Consider the following 23,351-nt stretch of genomic DNA (forward strand, 5'->3'; position numbering starts at 1 on the left):
GGAGCGGCTCATTTCCCCGGGACGGGCCATACGTTGGGTGCGGCGCCTGCACCTGTCGGTCTGGGACGTGGGGCACCTGTGAGCCAACCAAGTCAGCCACCACAACCGGCCGCGAGCAGGTTCCCAGAGAACCACCTTAACATGCTCATGGGTCTAGGTGCGACTCGGGAAGGCGCGATAAACGCTTTGGAGGCGGCAGGAGGAAACTTAGACATCGCCGCGTCCCTACTCTTCCAATAGTCCGTGCCTTGGCGGAAGCGAGTATTGAGGAGACCCCGAGAGAAGAATATGGACTTCATAAATGAACGCCGCATGTAAAATGTATATTAGAAGCAATGCTTGGTACAACAATGGATCTGAAAACTTATAGTACACTGGTGACTGAGGGAACGTAAAGCTATTGATGATATACAGTATGATACATAGCACAGCGACTCCGAGACAGCACGAGATACTTATCCATTTAGATGAGACTGACAGTAGTCCGGATGAGACCACCACGCCAGTTGCGCATACCCGCCGAGCGTCGCTGCGCCCAATCGCCCTGCATGCGCGCAAACGCATCCTGGATATGTTCCGGACGGAGGGCCGTGCGCGCCTCAGGCGGGGGCAGGAACAGCGAGCACACAGGCAGGGGCTGGTCCTCATGCTCGGGGCTCTCGTCCCTGCGCATGCGCTTCGCGTCCCCAGAGAGCCCCAGCTGCGCCTTGCGCTTGCCGAGGACAGGCGAGGAGCCGTGGTGGGGCGCGTCGCGCATGTACGCGTCCTCGAGCGACTTCTTGACCTCGAGCCCGGCGATGGTGAGCGCGCGGACCATCTCGAAGGCGAGGAAGCCGACGATGTCGACGGTGTCGTCGCCGGTCTTGAAGTCGAGCGCGGCGGGGAGGTTGAGGAACTCTTTGAAGCGCTTCGCTTTGCGGTAGGTGAAGGAGGCTTGGCGGCAGTCCGAGTAGTGCTGGTACTCTTCGCGCGTCATTTGGCGCGTCGCGTCGTCTGCTTCCTGGGTGAGGTTGGGGTGTTAGTACGGCGAGAGGGGAGGAGGATAGGTTGCTGGGGTCCACACCTTTAGTCGCTGGATGGAGGCTTCGTGCGCCTCAATATCGTCCTCGTCTTCTTCATCGTCTGTGGGAAGCACGTCCGAGAACATGGTCATGATCTCCCAGGGAAGCTTGATGGTGATCTTCTGCGCCTTCGCAGTAAGCTTGTCTGTGGGTTGTCTGAGCTCATGACCGGCGGGTGACGGCGCGCAGCAAATGGTTTCTGCAAGGGGAGCCGCTATAACCAGTGTTGCCACTCACCATCTGCACCGTCTTCCAGATTTTCAACCTCCATACCGCCACCACCCCCTCCATCCGAGTCCTTTGCGTGTTTGCGCACGTCCTTCCACGACAGGTACGTTCGTAGCCGGTTGACCTTGGCGCGGTCGTGACGTATGAGGAAGATGAGGTCTTCGGCGGAGAGGTGTCGCGCCCCCCGTCGGTTTGCAAGTGCGCGGGCTTGGAGGATCTGCATCGTCGCAGTCGCAGTCGCATTAGTTCACACAGAGCAAGTAATCCATGGAAGCGACAGCACTCACAAGCTCTATGAGCTGACTCCGGACAATATCCTCCACGAGGTTGACGGTCTCCGGGTTTGGGTCCTGAACCTCGCCGAAGACAAACATCATCTGCGAGATTTCCTGGGAGTACTTGTACTCCCTGTGCGTAGGCGTTTCGGCCACATAGGCCTTCTTCGTCGAGGTGGCCATGGCGGCAGACGAGGAGGGACTTGGTGGTATCGGTGGGAGAGAGAGAAGGCCGCAGCCACTGACAGTACGAGTACAATGGTGATTCGTACCTTACTCACGGTAAGTCCCTTTCCCCTCAATTGAACAGCACTTACCCAGCCTAACCACTACACTATTCCAGGCTTACGTCTGCTTACGTTTACTTACCCTACCACGTGCGTACGATCTCCCAAATTTGCTGCAAGCGCCCACTTTCTGTCCCAAACGCTTCCTTCAGGCTGAGGCATTCCTCTCGCGAGGTCTCTCCAGCCATGGCCCCGTCCAAGAAAAGCCCCGCGTCGTCCAAGACGCGCTCCTCTTCCTCCCAGCAGCCGCACATCAAGAAGGTCAAAGGAGAGAACTTCTACCACAATGCAAAGACCGTGGGCCGCCTCAAGATGCTCAACGGCGGCAAGGCCATCCGCGACAAGGACGGCAAGATCATCCAGGCCGCTGCGTTCCAGAAGGGCGAGGACGAGACGAAGCCGGGGAGGGTGCAGCCGGACAGGCGGTGGTTTGGTACGTCTCTCGTCTCTCGTTCACCTGCGTTCTGTCTCGGGGGCGGGAGACCTGAAGGCTGATGTTGTGCGACAGGGAACACCAGGGTGATCTCGCAGACCGCGCTGGACCATTTCCGCACGAGTCTTGCTACGAAGCAGAATGACCCGTACTCGGTGCTGCTCCGGCGCAATAAGCTTCCCATGGCGCTCTTGGACGATGCTGCCAACCCGAATCTGCGCAAGGTGCGAGTCCTTGCTCTTCTCCAGGACCCCGGGGAATTCATGTCTCCGTGTAGCGTTCGCATATTCTCGAGACGGAAGGGTTTAAGGATACTTTTGGGCCAAAGGCGCAGCGCAAGAAGCCCAGGTTGGACGTTGGCACGTTCGAGGAGCTGGGGAAGGCTAGTGCGGCAGCGGCGGAAGAAGCGGAGAACAGTGGAGGGGACGGCGAGTCAGGTTCGTCGTTTGCCAGTTATCATCCTTGACCTCTTCCCAATTTCCGTACAGGCCCCGTTGCGTCTACCTCTGCCGCCGATGACTTCCAGACACACGCGGACTACATTGAGCCCATCTACGCCAAGGGCACGTCCCGCCGGATCTACGGAGAGCTCTACAAGGTCATCGACTCCTCGGACGTGATCATCCATGTCATCGATGCTCGCGACCCTATGGGCACCCTCTGCGAGTCTGTCCTGGAGTTCGTCCGGAAGGAGAAGGCGCACAAGCAAGTCGTGCTCGTCATCAACAAGTGCGACCTCGTACCCAACTGGGTTACAGTGAGTGCTGTTCTCGCGTTCTGCGCATGGCGTATACCCATCACGCTCCCAGGCCCGCTACATCCAACACCTCACCCCGCGCTACCCCACGCTCGCGTTCCACGCCTCGCCGAACCACTCCTTCGGCAAAGGCTCGCTCATCCAGCTCCTCCGCCAGTTCTCGCAACTACACTCGGACAAGAAACAGATCTCCGTCGGGTTCATCGGCTACCCCAACGTCGGCAAGAGCTCCGTGATCAACACGCTCAAGTCCGGCAAGGTCTGCAACGTCGCGCCCGTGCCGGGCGAGACAAAAGTCTGGCAGTACATCACGCTCACGAAGCGCATCTACCTCATCGACTGCCCGGGCATCGTGCCCACCTCCGCGCGCGACTCGCAGACGTCCACGGTGCTCAAGGGCGTCGTGCGCGTCGAGGCGCTCGCCACGCCCTCGGAGCACATCCCCGCGCTCATGGAGCGCGTGAAGCCCGTGTACCTCGCGCGCACGTATGGGGTCCCACTTCCCGACGCGGAGGACCCCGCGCGCGGGTGGGAGCCCGAGGCGTTCCTCGACAAGCTTGCGCGGATGAAGGGCCGCCTGCTCAAGGGCGGGGAGCCGGACCGCGAGGCGGTCGCGAAGATCTTGTTGAGCGACTGGGTGAGGGGCCGGATACCGTTCTTTGTGCCCCCGCCGGAGCGCTCGGAGACGCTGAACAAGGCGGAGGCGAAGAAGGCGAGGATTGCGGATGCGAAGGGCAAGGGCAAGGGCAAGGGCAAAGCGGAGGTGGAGCAGGGGGATGAGGAGCAGGAGCAGAGGCTGATTGGGGTGAAGCAGAACTTGGGCTCGATCATGCAGAAGAACTCGTTTGTGGCGGATGATATCCGGCCTTTGGAGGATGAGGATGCTGTGGGTGGGGCGGAGGATGAGGAGGACGAGGGCGAGGAGAGCGACGAGGCTGAGGAGGCTGAGGAGGAAGAGGAGGCGTTGGCCTGGAACGACGTGTTCAAGGGCGACCAGGTGCCTGCGGACGCGGAAGAGGTCGACGACGGGCCGGACACGGTCTTCAGCAAGCTGAGCGACGACGAGGAGAGCGCTGCGTCCGGTGCGGAGGAGTCCGCCGACGATGAGGAGGAGTCTTCGCGTGCTCAGAAAGAGCCGCGTATGAAGACGAACAAGGTCAGTTTCTCCGCCGTCTTCCTTGCGCTTCCTCTTGGGCTGATCGCTGACACGAATTTGGGGGGTTTGTGCTGCACAGAAAAAGGCGACGAACTTCTACACGAGCGCGAACGTGAAGAACAAGAACCGCCAGAAGGCGGCTGTGATGAAGTCGTTGCAGAGCGGGGACAAGGGCGGATCCCGGAAACGGAGACGGTAGTCTGTCCTGCTGGTGCTGTACCTCTTCTGGCCAGGATGATGTTGCACATCCATCCAATATGCATGGGGTCTCCGGCCCCATCGAAGGGCGCGTTGCCCTTTCGTGAACGAACCTTTTTAATCGAGCTTCGCAACGGCGTCCGTGCTCAGCTGTTTCCGCGGCTGCAGCTGTGGATGATACATATGTCGCACATACCGACATCCGCCCTCGTTAATTGCAAGGGAGACTAACTCAGCAGGTAATTGGGAGACGTTTGCACGTGGCCTGACATGTCAGAAATGGTATCTCAGACGCTCGTGGCTCTCTTCCCTCCTGGCACTTGGTTTCGTCATTGCATGAAACTTATGGACATGACAGCTGGTTCCGCCGACTAATCAGTTGTGGAGTATGTTTGATGAGTTACATATATCGAGGATCGTCGACGTTGCGGAGGCACTAACTCAGCAGGAATGACAGTCTCTAGCCTTTACCGTCTCTAGCGAGTGTGGTTGTCACTGTCAGCCAATGGGGAGGCGCAGGTTGCTGTGGACGTCGCACGCCAGGGAGCGATAACGGACACTGCCATATGTGGAGGACGCCGACGGGACGCGGGGACGCACATGGGAGGAGGGATAGGATGGCGTCATACCAGACCCGGAGGTCTCTGCGCTCGTGCTGCCCACTCACTCCCGCCAACGTGCTCTTCTCCGGAGCTGTCTCCAGGCACGGCAGCGGATCCGGTCGCACCTCGGAGCGTCGCAGAAAGGCGAGCAGCGCTCCACCACTTACGGAGGCGGTGATCGTCTTGCCCCAGAACTGGCAGCAGCAGCAGCGGAATGAGTCCCGTTCCCTTCCTCCGCCACTCCGAGACGCGCCCTTGGCCTTATCTCCCTCTCTTCCCTCCCACCCCGCTTGCTCTCGCACCACCACCATCGCCACCCCACAACCCGCCAGCACAGTCTCCGTCTTGTCTCTTGCTTGTCTCTCCAACTCCTTGTCTCACCCATTGTACTCATACCCACATATAACACCCACACCATCACATACCCTACCTTACATACCACCTCGTACCATCGTACCATAATCATGCCTGTCTTCACCACCGCCGCAGCCACCCTCCGCGCCCGCCGCGCCTCGCGCAACCCGTCCCTCGCCTCCCCGCTCACCACCAGTACCACCACCACCGACACCGCCAACCTGGCACCCGCCACAGACCAAGCCCCGACGTCCCCGCTCCCCGAGAGCGAGAGCATCGTCCTCAAGGCCAGACGCGCCTACGACCGCGACCGCCAGCGCGCCAAGAAGCGCAAGGAGCGCGCCGACCGCGAGCGCGAGCGTGAGCGGAACGCGTCGTCCCACAGCACCAGCAGCGATTGTCCCCCCCAAGACCCGCATCCGCATCCGCGCCGTGCGCACGGAGGAGGGGGAGGGCGTGCGGGCGGAAAGCCCAAGCTCATCTCAGACGCCAGCGACGACCGCGACGCGTTCCCTAGCAGCCCCGGGGTCGAGGAGATCATCGCGGACATCGTCCAGCGGGAGGCGCAGGCGCGGGGCGTGAGCGAGCCCGTCCAGGTGCACCTTGAGCAGCTCGTCAAACCGGGCAGGGCGCGTAAGAGCAAGGGTGAGTCACCAATCCTCTTCCCCTTCCTCTCCCTCTTCCTCCCTTCCCCTTCCAACTCCGAACCTGTCTTTCGTGGAAGTCACTGACAGACCGAACGTTTGCTTTCTGCGCAGCCGGGGAGTTCGAGCTCGTACCGGGGATGCCTGTCGTCATCGCGCTCGACGACCACATGCCCGACGACGCGGAGCTCGACGAGCCCTGGGAGCACATCTCTGCGGACGAGCTTGACGAGAAGCGCGTCGAGCCCCCGTCGTACGCTACCGTGCTCGCGAACGCGCTTTGAGCAGCCGAGCGGACGGACGCATATTCGCATATACCCACGCATGCGCACGGCGTAACTTATCAGCATTGGCATTTGGACTCCCGAACTGAACCGCTGCAAGCTTTGGTGCACCAGTTAAGATAACCACATACATATTCGTGATGGGAGAACTAGGAAGGACCAGTCATCTGAAGGACTCTCGAATGCATTGAGCTATACGGTAACATACTTGACTTACAGTAACGACCGCTCACGACTCCACCATCCCACCCTTGACGCTCCTTCTGGTGCAGGTTATAATACTCACTCCTCGATGCTGCCACTTGTATGTTACGACCCATGTACGATACTGTAGTGCGCCATGCTTTGTTCTATCTGCATGCCCATGTAGAGTACCCTTCATGCTTCATGTCAGTATGGCACGAACATTGCAGGTACCTAGAATAGGATGCTCACTCTAGACAGCACAATGAATGTCGAGTGACTGGTCAATGTGGCACTACAATCGCATGGTTAAGGTCGGAGAGCTCGAGTCCCTGAGGTCGACTGTCCCGTCATAATCCTTGCAGACGGCGTTGAAACGTTTCCGCAGGCTTCCACGTCAGTACCGCACAGACGGTCAGAGGAGCCAGCAATAATGATAGATATAGCACTGAGCAAGCAAGTACTGAGTACTGAGTGTGGTATAAAAATATGTACAAGATCGCGCGCATGCTGCTGCTGCAGGCGGCGTGAGGAGACGTCTAGAAGTTCGCCTTGCGTGTCGTGCTGATGATCGGTAGTGGGTGTGCCTGCGAGGATGGTCAGTTGAGCATGCACACATATAAGGGAGGACACGGCGCGGGGACAGGGACAGCAGAGAGGCGTACCTCGGTGTTGAAGACGTATTCTGGAGTGAGGAAGGGGTACGTGAGCACTGGGGCCACTACCGGGCGAGAAAGACATGCACGCACTCGAAAGCGGGAGGACCGAGTCGTCCTCGAACAGCAAGTACAAATACTTCAACGTCTCGCTCTGCACCACACCACACCACACCACACAACAACACAACAGTCAGCATTCCGGTATCCACCCACCGCATCCCACCCAAACACAACAAAAAACGAAAACGCACCATCAAGAACGTCTCCATCTTGTCCTCATGCACGGCCGGGACCTGGTCGACATTGATAATGCTCGCGTACCCGCCGCTCTCGATGCGGCAGTGCCTCTCGATCGCCTCGAAGATCTTCCACCCGTACCGCCGGTACTTGTCGTCCCCCGTCAGCCGGTACGCGAGGAACAGCGACTCGACCGTCTCCGGCCGCAGGATGTACCGCGCGTCGTAGGGTGCTGGGGCGCCGGGCCTGCCAAGGATTCGACGTTAGCCATTATGTCCATCCAACCAGCAAGTGAGGAAAGCGAGGGTAGGAAAGAGCACGAAAGAGAGAGAAAGAGAGGAAGGAAGACGTACTGCGCGCCCTTGATGTACCAATCCTGCGGCACGCCCGAGCCCACAACACCATCGCTCGGGATGCGGAAGTGCACGATCTCGGGCGCGAGGCCCGTCGCCGTGTCGTGCGTCTGCATGCACGTCTCGATGAGCGCCTCGCCCGTCTGCCAGTCGCGCTTCCCGCGCGGGGTGAGCTCGGACGGCCGTGGGGGGATCGAGACGGGCTGGGTGGTCGCGCCGCTCGTGGCTGCCCCGAGCATGAGCGAGCCGCCGAAGAAGCAGACGAGGTGGTCTTGTTTGGGGGTGAGGCGCCATTGGCTGTGGAAGGAGGGAGGGGAGGGAAGGGTTTTTGTCAGTGTCGTAGGCAGAGGGAGGAGGAAGGAAGGAGCGGATGGACTGACATTTCTCCGCGAGGGTTGCGTTCGGGGATGAGCTCGGAGGTGTAGGTCAGTCCCGTGAACTGGCCTTTCTTGATTAGGTGGCCGTGTACACCGTCCATAGCGCCATTATACATCTGTTTCCAGTCATGGTCAGGGTCATGCGAGATTGGAAGGAACTGAGGACACACTCACTTCTTGGTATACATGTTCCGTTAGATTCTGTTGACAGGTTAGTACTGGACCTTTGCCTGATGTAGGAGGTGCATACAGTTTGCAGGTATTGTTTCCTACGTATGATATGAGCATTGACCTTGTCGAGGAGCTTGAGTGACTCACAGTAGGTATTCGTAGTACGAGTCTCCACGCGACCCAAGGCGAATCGCGGACAGCACGAAGCGACCATCTTCAGGGCTACGAAAGGTGTCAACATGATTGCCCAGCACTGTTGTCAGCACAGGAAGGACCTACTTCATGAAGATCGACGCGAGGCCGGTCGTCAGACTTGAGCTTCTAATGGTTCGCATAACCTGCATGCATCCCAGTTCAGTGAGGTCTCAGAGCAGGGAACAAAAGGCTGACCTTCTCCACAGCGTCCCAGTAGTCATCATTGTCAGTCAGATAAGCCAAGTACCTAAACTCAAGCTGCAAAGTCGAGATCTCCGCAGTGCTGACGAGGCCCTTGTTGTCCTCCGCGCGGACACCCTGGCGCTTCGCAAGGTTGATCATCGACGTGGGCAACCGCGCGGGCGTGTCAAACGCAGGCATGATGCGGTCCGCAAGGTCCACCGCCTTCTCGATATACATCGAGTCGTTCGTGAGCGCGTATGCGGAGAGCAAGCCGCCAAGGACACGGATTGTCGTCTACACAACAAGGAATGTGAGCACGCGCTCAGGTCACAGTGGAGGCTCGCACGGTAGTAGACACTGACCTCAAACGTGTTGAAGTTCGCATCCTGATCGAATGAGAGCTTGGTAGCCACCCACTGCCTGGCACGCTCGTACTCGTCTTGCAGGCCCATGATGAGCATGGTGTCAATAGAGTCGATCACCGTGTACCCGATCCCGCCGGCCTCAGTGAGGTTCGTGCCCTTGTGGCTAATGGGGTGGTACTCGTCGTCGCCCATAGCATCGCGCTCTGTACGCACGACGCCACGATCATCAACGATCATACCAAATGAATGAGCAATGCGGCTACTCACCGTACGCAAGCCATGCGTGCTACAGCGTTCCGCGGACATGACAGTGAGCGGAACGTCCCCGATACAGAGCAGCAGTTGCACACTTACCCTGAACGCAGCCTTCACCGCATCCCTCTTCTCGACGTCCGCGACGAATCCCGTTCTCGTCGGCTCTACTGGAGACACGTCTGTGTCGAACCCGAGGAACTCGAACAGCGGCTCCGTAACTACCGCGGGGTTCTACCGAGGGAGCACCCGCCAGCAATGAGCACCTCTTTCTCAAAGATAGGACGACAAACACACGCACCTGGTACACCAACACTGCGACTGCCCCCAGCAGCACGAGCACAATGAAGGGCGTAGCGGAGAGCCCGGACTCCTTGGCACGCGAGTCTCCCTGTGTAACGCATCATGAATGGTCTCAGCTACACGTTCCATGATAGTTGCGCAAGAGGCGTGTACATTCGCTTTCGCCTTGGGCTGCTTCTCCTTTCCTTCCGCTTTCAAGTCCGCCGTGGACGTCTTGGGCGTGTTTCGTTTCCGGAGTTCGGCTTCCGAGCCTGGAGCCATGCTTGCTGTAGCAATCCGAAGTGGGCGCTTGACGTGTCCTGACACGTTCCAGCCGTTCCAAGACAAGTTGCAGAGATCGAGCAAAGAGAAAGAGGACAGCAAGTAAGGACCGAAGAGAAACCGTCAAGTGTGTCGCTGCGGCCAGCTCAGGTGGCCGATGGTGCGGAAGCTGTAGCTGCTACGTCGGTGCTATACTTACAGGGCGACATCTCGGGGCACGTGATGCAATGATAATTAAAGAGGAGCGGTGCGCAGCACGACGAGGTCTGCGCATCCGTACATCGCGGCACCCTCGAAGTGAGCCTAGGCAAGATTTTTTGAGGGTAGAGAGATAAGGTGTACAACAGTTGAGCTATTCCACGGCTAACGTACAACGCAAGTGGTGGTATCATACATCCGGGCATACTCTGACCAAAGCAACAACCCGAAATCCTTACGCCCACTTCTTCACGTCCTCCTCGGTCGGGCCCTTCGGATCGTCCGACGCAGCAAGGTTGCATTGGTGGAAGGCCCGGACTTGATGCTGAGTGAATGCGCCAACGACAGTGTGGAGAACGCCGCGATTGTGGAAGAGCACGAGATCCTTCTCCTTCCTGCACGGAAGCATCAGCACCGTCACGTCCGAAGTTCAAGCATCAGCAAACTTACCAGTCGTGTGGGTATACAAGCTGCGGAGGGGAGAAGGTACGGAATTCAGTCGTGTGATCGCATAGAGGTAGCGGAGTGAGTACTTACGTTTGGCGCGATCGCTGGGCGCTGCATCTTGTACAGAAGCTCGCGCACCTCCTTGAGGTCCTTCACATGTGCGCCGTCTGGGAAGAGTGCTCCCTCGCGCTTTGCACCTTCCGGAAGGGGATCGATGAGCAGCTCAGAGGCGCCACACGGGTGAACTTGAAGGTGGAGTTCCTGCGTTACAGGGTTTTTCCACAACTGTATGCGTAGTGAGAAAACGACTGCAAGGGTCGAGCAAGGTCGGAAGCATTGCATACCATTGGCAGAACTTTAATCCTGGACTCTTCCCAAGGGGGCAACTCGTCATACGGCATCTCCAAGCCCTCGGTCATGATCCCGAGGCCAGTAGGGAGGGCATGCGAAGGTGCCATCCACACGTATGGGTGGGGGGCATATCTGACCCTGGTGCGGACCGCAACGCTCTTCAATTCGGGAGGGAGGATATCGAACATGATCTTGCCGTCCACGAACGCAGTAGTGCCGAGAGGAACCTCGAGCTCGTCGCCCGTGCCGTCATCATAGCGCACGATCTGGTGGGGACCCTGGGGAACCTTCACACCGTAGAGCGTTGTGACCTTCGGAGGCGAGAGATCATAGAGCGCCGCATCAATATGCCAGCGGTAGAAGCGAGTGTAGCCCTTGGCCTCGTCCTCGGGCGAGACGCGGGTCTTGTGAAAGGTTGTGTGGGAAGGGTGCTTGAGCATGGCCTCGGCCAGGCCCTCGTGGTTGTACACTGTTCCGTTACCGATAAGCTGCACCTGCGGGACCCGAGGGATGGTCTTCAGGTCGGGGTGAAGGATGGACTTCTTCTCGCTGCCTGTCTTGTTGTTCCCGTGTCCATAGCTCTCCGAGGTCGGATCGAAGGCCTGCTGCATGTTAGAGCATGTAGACAGGGTTAGTTCACAGCTGATCGTACCTTCGTCAAGGCATACTGCTGCTCGGGAGACACCTCCACATCTCGGAAGAGCAACGCACCGTGCTGATCTCCTGCTCAGTGAGCTCGTTCACTCGCAGCTGGGAAATTCATATACCTTGTAGAGTAGGTCCTGGACCTCTTTAAACTCATCTGGGGTCAACGCTCCCGGGTTCACGCCCTTGACTTCCCTCCCGAAGTCCTTGAGCTTCTGGGCATCAGCAGTAGGAGGAACGGGCAAAGGAAGGACTTCGATGGCCATGATGATTTTGCTGGACGAACTTCGAAAGGCTTGCCGGGGGTATGACTCGGGCAGAAGGGGGCGACCGAAAGAAAACAACTCGTGCTGTGATCGTGGTCTGCTTATAAGCCCTTGTGGACGCCTGAGCGCGGCCCTTATCATTCTCGGGTCTCGAAACATGCCGTTTTAGCGACAGTCGCGGGCAGGCATTATGGAACAAGCGGGATCTTATCTTATCTACCCCGCACGGTAACCAAATGGGCGCTGGTCATTGGCCACATGGGTTAAGGTTGGGACTGGACCACGTGGGCGACACGATGCAGCTAAGCGTGGCGTCAGACGCGTCGACGCGTTTCGTTGCAACCACCAACTGCCAGCTCTCTCTCGCGCGTATTCTCTTTGCTATCACTTCCTGCACGGCTGCTTTACGCGTCATCCAGTCCTGAAAACATATCGGCGACATGTACGGTTCCGCTGCTGCACAGAAGGCCAAGCGACGCGCGCACTCTCGGCCAGAGCTTTCCGACGAGCAAAAGCAGGAGATTAAGGAGGCGTTCGAGCTCTTCGACACAGATAAGGATGGTTGTGTCGATTATCACGAGCTCAAGGTGGCCATGCGCGCATTGGGATTTGACTTGAAGAAGGCGGAGGTGCTGAAGATCATTCGGGACCATGACAAGTCGGGGCATGGGCTGATGGACTTCGAGGACTTTGTGAAAATCAGTACGTCTCGCTCAATTCTCTCTTACCCGCCCGCGTACATTCGACGCATTGGATGGAAATGCTTATCTACCGGCTTTCCCGTATGTGTCCCGTTCAATCCCGTCCAGTGAGCGAACGGATTCTGGCCCGAGACCCAATGGAGGAAATCCGGAGAGCCTTCCAACTCTTCGATGACGATAACACCGGCAAGATCAGCCTGAGGAACCTCCGCCGCGTAGCAAAAGAGATTGGAGACAGACTGGAGGATGATGAGCTGTGAGTATCCTGTTCCCGCCGCCTCCTTCCATTTTGCGGTTTCCCGACGCCGGCGGAATGCAAGACCCGCCCTACCCTGCTCCACCTAACACCGCCGTTGTATTGACGAGCATTCTTTGCAACCGAACAGGCAAGCCATGATTGACGAGTTCGATTTGGACGGAGACGGCGAAATCAGCGAGGCTGAGTTCTTCGCGATCATGACAGACGATGCGTAGCCTCGAGGCACGCAGCCTCCACCGCCAGAAGACCCCGCCACCATGTCCAGCGCTCCGTTGCCGTCTCCCTACTCGCCTCTCCATTCCCACCGATCTCTGGACCTTGTCCATGCCAAATATGTTATCGCTCCGCTGTTGCCCTTGTCACCGCGTCATTGATTCGACGCTCGCTACCTCGTTCCATTGTGAGTTAGGCCCTTGTCATCTACAGCTCGAACCTTGTCTCACGCTGATGGGGATTGTGTCTGCGCCCGGTGTCTAGCATCTGCCGCTCCATTCCTCGGAACTAGCATTGTATCATCACCAGTAATCGCTGTATAATTATATGCCTCATCCCAGCCGTGAATAGCGGACAGAATGGTGAGACATCACAACAGCTGACAAGAGCGAGACCCGAACGGCGCAAGGTGAGTGCCAGAAAGCTGTCAAACAATTGACTAGTACGTTTTAGCCGTTCTATTCTGTCACGAAAATACCGAGCGTTGGAGAGTCTTCGTATCGGGAATAATTAATGATCGACCAGTGCATGTGCCGGCGGTTAGTGCGCATATGATTGTGTCCAGACACAGCTGACCAATAAGATTCAGGAGTGGAGACCTGCCCGAGGTATGTAGTACTCCGTCACTGTCAGACGACGACTATGGCCATAGAGCTGATCTTCCTCCAAAAGGTCGACATGGCGCAAAGGACTCCGTGCCGCGCATAAGCTCCAAGGCCTCGTCATCGCCACGACACACCCAGTACCGGAACCTGGATCCAAAAAGATATGCTTTCATGCACCCGTCCACTCGATGGCCACAACGCCATTCCCAACAATGTCCACGATGCACGCCGCCGACGACAGAACAGACTCCGTGAAGCGTTCTCTCGATCAGGCAGATGCTCCGTCGACAATGCACAGACGTTGTGGCTTGCATCCAAATACGGCCTTCCGCACCTACCCCGCTTGCGGTTACTGCGGGGAGCTCGGGCAGCGGCGGCGGGTGCGGTGTTCTTGCTCGATCGGTGGGCCTGCGGCCGATCTTCGACTCCACAAGGCGCAGTTGTCATTATACCATTGTACAGACCCAGACGTCAGCATCTGGCCGATTGACTGGGCCGACTGGGCTCATGCGGACTACGTGCGCGGCGTCGCTGCCACAGGGTACGCCATACGCCATACGCCGCTGTACCCAAGCTTGGAGGTCATTACTGCCCTCTCGAGAGAGCGTTCCAGTGCAATGTCTCGTTTCTCCACCAGATCGGCGGACTAACTGCAAATGGCAGGTCGTCGCAAACGAGAACGAGAACCTGGCTCTCCACCGCCGGGCGGGGGGACGTAGGGGGACTCTGGCGGTGCTCACCGGGAACCTCGGCCTCGGTACCTGTATGTGGCTAATTGTCCGCTCAAGTTGGTCCGCGAGCTCCGGGTCGGTGGCGCACCGGTGCTCGCGGAGTCCCTGCCCCACCCCGACCCCCCGCCCAGAGGTGCAAATTGGAGCCGCAATTCGAGACCCGACCGGGCGGCGGGGGGTCGGACGCCTGGACTGGGGCTGAACTTGGGCTTGAGCTTGGGGCGCAGCGAGTGAGTGAGCGAGCGAGCGGGCTGGTGCCTGCGGCCCTGCGGACACCCACCCACCGTCGGGCCTTCCGGTGGGACGCTTCGAGTCTCGAGTCTCGAGCCTCGAGCCCTTCGATCTCGACGGACCATGCAGTCCGTTCCCCCCGTCCCCCTCCATGCTACGTCCAATCGTGTGCGTATTGGAGGGGGTGGGGGGATCCGGAGACACCACGGCTTGCGTGGCACGGCTCATCTTTGACAACTCAATAATCAATACATACCAAAAGCAACTCCCCTCACCCGCCTCCGATGGGTTCGAACGTTCCATATGTTCGACGGTCCACGGTCCACGGTCCATGGTCCGCCCACTTGCGACCGACGCGGCTCGACCGAGCGAGCGCAATAGGCTGTGCAGTGGCACGCCGCCTCAAAATGGATGATCCCAGGAACACACTCAGTACTCGAGCAGTGCTCAGTGCTCTCTCGATCAGTAGTCAGTATGTCGCCGTCTCGATTTCTCGATTTCTCGATCGTGGGCACCCTCCAGCCCGCTGCAGCGGCTCCTCGTCCAGCACATGCATGTACTTAAGCTTTGCACCGTGACAGCCACTACAATAAATACGGCGCACAAAATACCAAGGCATACGCGCGCATACGTACGCAGCGGAGTGGGTGCCAGTGGGTGGATCGCATTCCGGGGCCAACCTCAGCCCGAAACCACAGCTGACACTGGACAATTGGCCTCTCAGACTCCAGGCCCCGGACGGGCCCGCGCGGGCTCTCTCCAGCGCGGCAATACGCTGCAGTGTGACCGGGCGTCGGTGGCTGCGACTCCCAAGTACCAGTCGGCGTGGCGCCGACCAAGGTCGAGCTGTCGACGCTCGGTCCCGGGGCACGTCACGACTCACGGTCTTGCCAAAGCCAAAGCCAAAGCCAAAGCATCGAGTCAGCCAACACAAGTTCACAGCCGCGCCGCGGTCAAAACTTTCAACATCCTCCTCCTTAAGGGTGGGCCCGGTGCCTATGCTACTGTATGTAGGTCCGTCCGGAGACTCGAGAGGCAGCGGCTTCGTCAGCCCAACGTCGACGGGACTAGACTAGTTATTAGTAACGTGCAAACAGCCTGATGTTTCAGGCCAACCTTGAACCAACGGTCAACGGTCAACGTCACGGACTCGCCGTGGCGGTTCCGGGTCGACGTGTCCCAACGGCCGAGTGCTTCCCGTGCGGTGGGTGAGTCGTGACGCGGCGTGACGTCGAGTCCGGCACCGAAGCATTGACGCGGCGCGAGCTTCGAGCTTTGCACGACACTGACAAGACATAAACGTAAACATAATCTATACAGACTATACATGCATGACAGTGACAGTGACACCACCGCGAGTGATGCATGATGCATGATGAGTGATGGGTGACATATGTATAACACCGAATATGGACAGTGGGGACATGGACGGATGCGGGGGGTGGTGGAGGTGGGGGGGAATGCTACTGATACTGATACGGGGATATGGACGTTGACCGGGACCAGGCCAGGCGGGATATGATACGATATGATACGATACGATACGATACGATACGCCGAGTCGGCTCTGGATACGGATACGGATAGTGATATGAATACAGCAGTAGTAGAGAGACACAGACACAGACACAGACACAGACACCAGGGACCGGACTCGAGACGAGACGAGACGGGAGACGGAGAGAGACGGGATAAGCGATACAGGCAGGAGCATGATACACAAAGTCCAATGCAGTCGTCGTGGGGATGGGGAGGCGGAGATACTACAACAACAACATGGCCGGGGGCCAACGTGAGACGACACGACACGACAGGGAGAAACCCGACATAACAAAAAGAAGAAAGAAAAGTATAACGATGTTGACTGGGAATAATGATCGCCAAACACAAGAACCTGGAACCTGGAATCGGAGCCTGAAACCTGTGACCTGAACCAAGAACCCGAGCAGAGAAGGGGCAAGGGCAAGGGCGGTAGGCATAACGGCCAAGAACGGGAAGATCGGAAAGAACGGAATAAACAGTGACGGCACAACGCTTGCGAGCATGAAGAAGAACGAAAGAGGTCGTCGCGAGTCGTGACAAGACGTGATGCGGGGACGCCGGCCGGCGCCCCCGTCTAACCCAACGTTAAACCCTGAGAGAGACACGGGAGGACAAGTGACGGGGGAGCGGACGCAGACAGACGAATCACACCGGGCCTGCAGATGCAGCCGGCTCATGGCCGTCCCGTCTTGGGGGCACTAAAGCCCTTGTGCACGCGCATGTGCTGCCCGAGGTTGTCATGCCGCGAGAAGTCCTTGCCGCACCCTGGGAAGGGGCACTTGTGCGCTACGAAAAATGAAGCCGTCAGTCCCTGCACACACAGACGCAGATGAACTGCTCCTACTCACGCTTCTCGTTCGTGTGAATGCTACGCACATGCCGCTTGAGGTGCTCGCCGCGGGCGAAGCACTTCCCGCACCCGGGCACCTTGCACATGTACCCGCGCTGTTGATGCAGAATGCGTTAGCGGCCGATTGCAATGACGAGATGACCTGCAGCAGCAGGTGCAATGACGTCTACGCACCTTCTGTACCGTCCCTTCGGACACCACCTGTTGCGCAGTCGGCACCCTCCGGCCGCGACTTTTCTTCGTGAGGTTGGGCACGGGGACCGGCGGCGCGAGCCGGCGACCCCCCACGGACATGGAGCCGGAGCCGGTGGACGTCGACGGGCTCCCCATCCCATGAACGTACTCGGAGTCGCCCTGGCCGTGTCGCCGTGCGTGTGCGCGTGAGCCCGAAGAGCCCTGGACAAACTCGTCATCGTCCTCATCGTGGTCTGACTCGCCGCTTGCTGAAAAGTCATCCTCCGACGAGCTCGTGAAACTGATGGAGCGCTGCCGCTTGCGCTCTGAACCACCCGCGGGCACTGGGATAGGCGCGGACGCCCCAGGGATAGCATTCGTCATGGAGGGCGAGTCGCCGCCACTGACACTGCCGCCGCTGTCGAAATCGAAGTCCTCCGAAGGGCTCGGGCCGCCGTTGCCGCCGCCCATGGTCTGCATGGGATTGTTCATGGTGAATCGCGGGTCGAGGCTCTGACTCTGCGCGACGTCCTGGAGCTGTGCGAACGGCGAACTGGGAGAAATAGCGGGCGAAACCTGTGCAGGGTGAACGTAGCGGGGAACATCGCTGTCGGCAGGGTAGTCCGGGTACTGCAGCTGTGCACCGGGGGCAGCAAGCATATACGAAGACATGTTGGCCACTTCGGACGAACCGCTCGCGTGGGGCTGGGAGTCGTGACTGTATGCGTATGCCATGGGCTGCTGCGACGGTGAGCCGGAGTGGTACTGGGGAAGCGAGTACGAGAAGGACGGAGACTGCTGCTGCTGGTCTGAAAGGTGGTTTGCGGACGGGAGGTGGTCGGCGTAGGGCGGCAGGTACATGCCGGCAGTGTAGGACTCCATCTGGTCCTCAGCCTTGACGGGAGAGTGGGCGTAAGCACCGTCCGCAGAGGTGGACGAGGATGCGGGCGGAGGGAGGTCGTAGGAGGTAGAAGAGTAAGGGTCTGCGTACTGCGATTGGGACTGCTCTGGGACCTGGGACCACGACTGGGACGGGTACTGCTCGGGAGAGTACGGCTGAGGGCCGCCGCTGCCGCTGTTTGCGAGGGTGGAGGAGCGGAGATCGGCCTCTGCGACCTCGTATGGAGAGCCCATGGGACTGGGGCCGACGGCGAAGGATGCAGAGCCGGAGGAGGAGGAGTTGAGGGAGTAGGTCGAGCGGAATGCGGAGGGGAGGAAGTGGGAGGAGAAGGACTGCATCTGGCGGGGGGCCGAGGAGCGGACAAAGGAGGCGGAGGTTGCAGAGGCGCGGCGGTCAGGAGCGCGATCGGAAAAGTAGGAGAAATGCAGAGGCTGGTGGTGCGGGGGAGAGGGCGGGTGGGGGAAGTGGAAGAGGACGGAGGTTGCGGCGTCCATGTGTGGCTGACGGTGGTGGTGGGAGAGCATGTGCGGGGCGGGGTGGGGGGAATATAAAGAGCGGACAGGTCGGGTTGTGGTCCAGGCTGAAAGGGCGGATGGACGGATGAAGGCAGAGACGGCTTATGTATATAAACCGCGCGGGGGACAAATATGGAAGGAGGCCCTTACCTCGGAGGCGTGGGGGGGAGCCAATGGGAGGGAGACAATGGCCAGCGCGGTATTCCAGGAACGGCGCGGCGGATGTGATCGAGGGGCGCGGTCGACTGCGTGGAGCACCGTAATGAGTCCCGGGCCCGCGTCTCGGCCACCTCCAATGGCGCTCGGGGTCGCAGGATCAGAATGCAGACGCACGCGCTGCGAATGCGAATGCGAGTGTCAATGCGAAGGCGAAGGCAAGGGCAGATGCGCTAGAAGGCTCCGAGCGGACGGAAGAGCGAAGGGGACACGGACGGGCGGGCGGACGGGCTGGAATGGAACGGGACGTCGAGGTCGTAATGTCGTAAGAACGTTCTGCGAGAAATACCAAGGGCCCTGGCGGCGGAGCGCGAACGGGGGCACGGGGTCGATGCGTACTGGATCGGCGGGCTGTGCAGCGAGAGCGGTACGCTGTTGTTCTGTCACAGGCCTGGGGCGGGGGACGGGGGACGGGGGGCAGCGGTCGGGCGGGGCACTGGCAGGGGAGAAGGCGGAAGGAGGAAGAGAGGTGGGGCAGCCAGGGACTGTGCAGGAGACGACCGTACTGTGCAGCGAGTGTGAGTCTCGGACAGACGCGTTTGTCGGGGCACACAGCCTGAGCCAGGACGCACCGCTGACGCGCAGGCAGAGTCTGAGCAGAGCCTGAGCGAGTGCGAAGCGTGCGCATTGCCACCGCTCCCTCTTCCAGTCCCACTGGCGCCCGCCCTGATTGGCAGCTCCCTCCCGGGCCTTTGTTGCCTTTGCCCTCGCTGCCCGCCCTCCCCACGCATCGCAGCCCCCGCGTCGTGCGCCCGCTGGGCGGGGACGCGACGGCCGAGCAGTACTCTGGCAGCGCTGGCCGCGGCCCTGCTGGCGCTCTGGCTCGGGCTCTGGCTCTGGGCGGGGGATGCGCAGGTGACCCGGGAGGCCTGTGGCGAGCCTCGACAAGAGCGGCCGATATCGATGGCCTTCTCCGCGCGATCTCCCAGCGATCTAAGCTCTCGCTGCTGCTAACTTACCCTAAATCTCCGATCGCGCTCCAATCTGGCTATCCCGCATCCGGTGCGCCTAGTTGGACTGTCCAGTCTCGCAGCTGCGCCCGGGCCCCCGCCCCCGCCCCCGCCGTCCGGAATGGGCTCGATGACGCACGCCGCCCCGCTAGCAGCCATGCGCAAGGCGTACTCGTACAGTAGCAGCCATCGCAGCTGCACAACACCTCAGAAGCACACTCACGCCTCATCCGTCTGGCCCTCCTCCACCATCCCATCACCACGAGTCTCGCACAAGCCGCCTCCATTACGCCTCTTCCGCACCACACTCGTCCCGCGTTCCCCTCTCCTCCTGCCCTCCCATATCCATCCATCCATCCTTGATCCGTCATGATCCCTTCCGCCTCGACCCCGCTTTCTCAATAATAATCCCACCCTTCCTCCATCACTACGCCGAGCTCAGCCGCAGGTTTGTGCATTAGCTGCTAGCAGCACCGTCACGGCACCTAGCTCCGCCCGAGTCCGTCCGCGGATTCGGCCCAGCTGCAGCCCGGCCGTCCATGCTGCAAACTCGAGGCCACCCATCATGCACGTACTCACCGTTCCTCGGCCTGCGAACGGCAACTGCCCGCAAACCCCGTCACACCGGAGACGACTCGAGCTCCCCCTGCAGCGCGTGCACTCGGACAGTCCCGCTAGTGTCGCACTAGCACTAGCACTTCTTCCCGGTCTCTTTACCACACGTCCTCGCTCAGCGCTCAGCTCGCGTCAACGCAGACTCACACTCACGCCAGCGGCCAGGGTGATAGTAATATCGATGTCGACGCACTGTCAGATGAACGTGAACGCCAGCCAGTACGTGCTCGGACACGACCCCTCCGACCCCCTGCGCCACCCTTCTCTTCCTCAGAACCAGCCCACCACTCAGTACCGACCGCTAATGTGCACTGTGTACTGCTAGCTCGCGGCCCGCGCCCCATCGGACAGCGACGTCCCAGGATCCCATGGGCCATCATGCATCGTGCATCATGCATCGATGGCTCGTGAATTCATATTGAGATTGAGTCATCCCTACGCGAGACATGCTACCCGAGACAGCCATACACTCGAGTTGTTCGAGTACTGATACATACACACCGGGCCCCCTGCCGCTGCGCGAAGACTCGGCTGGTCACAAGCTCGCACACCCCTCGATGCGTGCATCCCGTCACGCCGTCATACAAGCATCGAGGTCCGAGCCTGCCTATCCTCTATCCACTATCCACCATCCAGGGAACCCGTCTTATCTGACTCCTCGCCGCAAGCGGTCTTCGCCCGTCGCCCGTGCGTTCCAGTCCCTTGCTTCCTTGATTTCAGGCCTCACCCGCCGGCCAGCCACCAGCCACCACCCAACTATGTACCAGTGCAGCGCTCGAGAGGCGAGCTCCCCCCGCGTCGACGCTGTCGCTCGTGCTGTACACGTCCATGCACACATGCACACAAGGACACAAGGATAAGGATATCGATGTCCTACGATACGCCCCGGCCTGCAGCTGTCGACAGACTCGGACATCCGTGCACTGCGTCTTCTTCTTTGGTGCGGCGTCTCGACTCTAGATCTTGGCGTCTTTAATGAGCCCGCGTACTACGACGCCGGCGCCGCACCTAGGGCTGCAAAGATGTCGACCGCCGCAATCGCATTAGTAGTATCCTCCCCCGGGAGCCTCCACCACAGTCGGACCCACCAACCCCCCCCCCTCCTCCGCACACATGGCTCGGCGCCGGGCGGCAGGCAATTGCCTGCGGTACAGTATGTATGCGCGCCCTCCCTCCCCCCGGTGCTCGGTGCTGAGGCTATGGGTATTGGTTATTGGTTATTGTTGATAATTGCGCACGCCCACACGCCCGGGCAGTTTCTCAAGCTGTCTTTCCGTTCCTGTTTCTCGTTTCTCGTTTCCTGTTTCTGTTTCTTGTTTCTTGTTTCTTGTTTGAATTTCCAGCCCCCGGGATTGGGATCGGCACCGGCATCGGCATCGGATAACCGCACACACGTCAAGCTCAGGCTGCTCGCCCGGCCGCGGAGGAGGGGCACGTATGCACGCACGCATGTACTTATCATAAGTATGTATAAGTACTACTGGCCAAGGTCAATCTACACTACTTGCAACGGCATTGTGATTGTGCAAGTTGCGACTACTTTGTCCAGTGATCATCGTCGCTGCTAGTCTGAGTGATGCATCGATAGAGGCTGGGGCCGGGGGCCTAGGGACTCGGTTAGGGCTCCGCTGCAGAACAGCGAACATGATGCCATGCGCATACTCACACTCACTAGTACCACCGACTGAGTCCATCACGACACACGGAATACGAAACACGATCGAGCGACCGCTTGAAGCACACACACGCACGCACGGACACACGGTACAACGGACACGGACACGTCCGAATGCAGAAAGCCCGTCGATATCGATACAATACACACATACACACATACACCCCAGGTCCAGAATCCAGACTGCCGCCGCCGCTGCCACTGACTACGCACCCGGTACGCACAAGGATCAGAGGCTGAGAGCCTCGTGAAACGCCACGACGCCACGGTGACTGAGTACTGACCCGACCCTCGGGCCGGATCACCGTATCGCCGTACCCCCCCCCCCCCCCCCCCCCCCCCCCCCCCCCCCCCCCCCCCAAGTCTCAGATCTCCTGGCCGGCGAGCAGAGTAAGCTTAAGTACTAGCCTAGACCTGGGGTGCCAGGACGTCCCATACTGTACATACGCCGCCTGCGCCTGCGTCTGCAGCACTGATCGGTGTACCGTGTACCGTCACCCGTGTACCGACGACACGACACGACACGACACGAGACGGGCACGGGCACGGCACGCGGCCCCGCACGGCATGCGGACGCGAAGAGCGGCGCAGATCCTCGCTCGCAAGGCTCCCAGCCAGCCGCCAGCGCCGAGCGAGCGAGAGCGAGCGCGCGTCGCTTGTGCACCGTGTGCACGCTGCGCTCGAGGTCTGGACGCAGTAGCCAGCAGTGTGTACTCAAGCGAGTATAATGTACTCACCGGCAACTGCTTCGGCGCACTCTTTTGTCTCTTGCCACTTGCAGTGGGCGGACGGACGGACGGGCGGGCGGGCGGGCGGGCGTCGTGGGACTCGAAGCACCTCGACGTTTGGACTTTAGGTTTGAGATTTGAGCTTTGGGGTTTGAGGTGTTCCGGACGGCTGTGCGAGACTCGAGTGGATGCTCGCCGGCGATACCGCCGCCGCGGACGAGCCTGGTGCACCGTGCAATTGGCAACTTGCGCGCGAATTTGACAATTGGCTTGATGGCTTGAGGCTCAATGCTGAGCTCGAACGGATCCGCCGGCGCGCGACGCCGCCCATACTGTACTGTGTACAGCGTACAGGTTGTCCCCGTCCCGTACCTGGCCGCCAGTGCTGCTGCATTGCCGCTGTGAACCGTGAACTGTGAACTATCAGGGTGCCGGCTCCGGGTTTGTGTGTTACATATCGGGATTTAGGCTCGGGCTTGGGCGTGCTCGGGCGCGTGCGTGTATCGTGTAATCGTGTATCGTGTATCGTGTATCGTGTAATCGTGTATCGTGTATCGTGTATCGTGTATCGTGTAGTCGCCAATAGAGCCCGGGCCCCGTGTAGTAGGACCGTGGCATCGTGGCAGGAGGCTTCTGCTGCGCGGCCGGCGCTGGTGAAGCTGGTGTTAAGGCCTGTTCCAACCCGGGACTTTCGAGTGCGTGTACCTGTACAGCGTGAGC

General features: G+C 59.6%; 12 protein-coding genes across 12 annotated transcripts; 6 read left to right on the forward strand and 6 right to left on the reverse strand.

The window, feature by feature from the left end:
• Positions 1-299: 299 nt before the first annotated feature.
• L226DRAFT_497884 (TFIID-18kDa-domain-containing protein) lies at positions 300-1,831 on the reverse strand. The gene is made up of 4 exons (XM_067677635.1): positions 1,577-1,831; positions 1,299-1,506; positions 1,064-1,206; positions 300-1,000 (listed from the first exon to the last, which is right to left on the reverse strand). Exons 1-4 carry the CDS (start codon positions 1,745-1,747, stop codon positions 464-466), a joined length of 1,059 nt encoding a protein of 352 aa, XP_067543332.1. The 5' UTR covers positions 1,748-1,831; the 3' UTR covers positions 300-463.
• A 146-nt stretch (positions 1,832-1,977) lies between these two features.
• L226DRAFT_528889 (NGP1NT-domain-containing protein) lies at positions 1,978-4,509 on the forward strand. Its single transcript, XM_067679480.1, has 6 exons — positions 1,978-2,284; positions 2,360-2,508; positions 2,562-2,721; positions 2,773-3,041; positions 3,094-4,197; positions 4,277-4,509. Exons 1-6 carry the CDS (start codon positions 2,038-2,040, stop codon positions 4,394-4,396), a joined length of 2,049 nt encoding a protein of 682 aa, XP_067543333.1. The 5' UTR covers positions 1,978-2,037; the 3' UTR covers positions 4,397-4,509.
• A 952-nt stretch (positions 4,510-5,461) lies between these two features.
• On the forward strand, positions 5,462-6,279 carry L226DRAFT_565302 (uncharacterized protein; the record flags this gene model as incomplete). The annotated part of the gene is made up of 2 exons (XM_067683782.1): positions 5,462-5,996; positions 6,110-6,279. The coding sequence occupies 2 exons, from the start codon at positions 5,462-5,464 to the stop codon at positions 6,277-6,279; spliced, it is 705 nt and encodes a 234-aa protein (XP_067543334.1).
• A 599-nt stretch (positions 6,280-6,878) lies between these two features.
• L226DRAFT_528891 (glycoside hydrolase) lies at positions 6,879-10,005 on the reverse strand. The gene is made up of 16 exons (XM_067679481.1): positions 9,711-10,005; positions 9,556-9,645; positions 9,357-9,488; positions 9,270-9,288; positions 9,000-9,205; positions 8,650-8,931; positions 8,539-8,597; positions 8,407-8,481; positions 8,339-8,357; positions 8,263-8,289; positions 8,092-8,204; positions 7,712-8,008; positions 7,373-7,604; positions 7,212-7,272; positions 7,128-7,147; positions 6,879-7,049 (listed from the first exon to the last, which is right to left on the reverse strand). Exons 1-16 carry the CDS (start codon positions 9,816-9,818, stop codon positions 7,002-7,004), a joined length of 1,788 nt encoding a protein of 595 aa, XP_067543335.1. The 5' UTR covers positions 9,819-10,005; the 3' UTR covers positions 6,879-7,001.
• A 170-nt stretch (positions 10,006-10,175) lies between these two features.
• On the reverse strand, positions 10,176-11,765 carry L226DRAFT_497894 (Clavaminate synthase-like protein). Its single transcript, XM_067677636.1, has 6 exons — positions 11,582-11,765; positions 11,467-11,529; positions 10,808-11,416; positions 10,554-10,748; positions 10,467-10,486; positions 10,176-10,411 (listed from the first exon to the last, which is right to left on the reverse strand). The coding sequence occupies exons 1-6, from the start codon at positions 11,723-11,725 to the stop codon at positions 10,252-10,254; spliced, it is 1,191 nt and encodes a 396-aa protein (XP_067543336.1). The 5' UTR covers positions 11,726-11,765; the 3' UTR covers positions 10,176-10,251.
• Positions 11,766-12,065: 300 nt separating this feature from the next.
• On the forward strand, positions 12,066-13,252 carry L226DRAFT_556460 (Ca2+-binding EF-hand superfamily protein). Its single transcript, XM_067683134.1, has 4 exons — positions 12,066-12,427; positions 12,535-12,682; positions 12,813-13,085; positions 13,163-13,252. Exons 1-3 carry the CDS (start codon positions 12,166-12,168, stop codon positions 12,898-12,900), a joined length of 498 nt encoding a protein of 165 aa, XP_067543337.1. The 5' UTR covers positions 12,066-12,165; the 3' UTR covers positions 12,901-13,085; positions 13,163-13,252.
• Positions 13,253-15,661: 2,409 nt separating this feature from the next.
• L226DRAFT_36907 (uncharacterized protein) lies at positions 15,662-16,429 on the reverse strand. The gene has a single exon (XM_067674291.1). It carries the CDS (start codon positions 16,177-16,179, stop codon positions 15,787-15,789), a length of 393 nt encoding a protein of 130 aa, XP_067543338.1. The 5' UTR covers positions 16,180-16,429; the 3' UTR covers positions 15,662-15,786.
• On the reverse strand, positions 16,034-16,847 carry L226DRAFT_36940 (uncharacterized protein). The gene has a single exon (XM_067674294.1). It carries the CDS (start codon positions 16,682-16,684, stop codon positions 16,229-16,231), a length of 456 nt encoding a protein of 151 aa, XP_067543339.1. The 5' UTR covers positions 16,685-16,847; the 3' UTR covers positions 16,034-16,228.
• L226DRAFT_451651 (uncharacterized protein) lies at positions 16,681-18,456 on the reverse strand (the record flags this gene model as incomplete). Its single annotated transcript, XM_067675025.1, has 3 exons — positions 16,681-16,793; positions 16,856-16,952; positions 17,032-18,456. The coding sequence occupies 3 exons, from the start codon at positions 18,454-18,456 to the stop codon at positions 16,681-16,683; spliced, it is 1,635 nt and encodes a 544-aa protein (XP_067543340.1).
• Positions 18,233-19,460, forward strand: L226DRAFT_36920 (uncharacterized protein). Its single transcript, XM_067674292.1, has one exon. It carries the CDS (start codon positions 18,455-18,457, stop codon positions 19,268-19,270), a length of 816 nt encoding a protein of 271 aa, XP_067543341.1. The 5' UTR covers positions 18,233-18,454; the 3' UTR covers positions 19,271-19,460.
• A 621-nt stretch (positions 19,461-20,081) lies between these two features.
• Positions 20,082-20,698, forward strand: L226DRAFT_36928 (uncharacterized protein). The gene has a single exon (XM_067674293.1). It carries the CDS (start codon positions 20,179-20,181, stop codon positions 20,551-20,553), a length of 375 nt encoding a protein of 124 aa, XP_067543342.1. The 5' UTR covers positions 20,082-20,178; the 3' UTR covers positions 20,554-20,698.
• A 1,534-nt stretch (positions 20,699-22,232) lies between these two features.
• L226DRAFT_36949 (uncharacterized protein) lies at positions 22,233-22,987 on the forward strand. Its single transcript, XM_067674296.1, has one exon. It carries the CDS (start codon positions 22,471-22,473, stop codon positions 22,891-22,893), a length of 423 nt encoding a protein of 140 aa, XP_067543343.1. The 5' UTR covers positions 22,233-22,470; the 3' UTR covers positions 22,894-22,987.
• The last annotated feature ends 364 nt before the right edge of the window (positions 22,988-23,351 follow it).

This window comes from Lentinus tigrinus (genome assembly GCF_003813185.1).
Source record: "Lentinus tigrinus ALCF2SS1-7 unplaced genomic scaffold L226scaffold_1, whole genome shotgun sequence".
Lineage (NCBI taxonomy): Eukaryota > Fungi > Basidiomycota > Agaricomycetes > Polyporales > Polyporaceae > Lentinus > Lentinus tigrinus.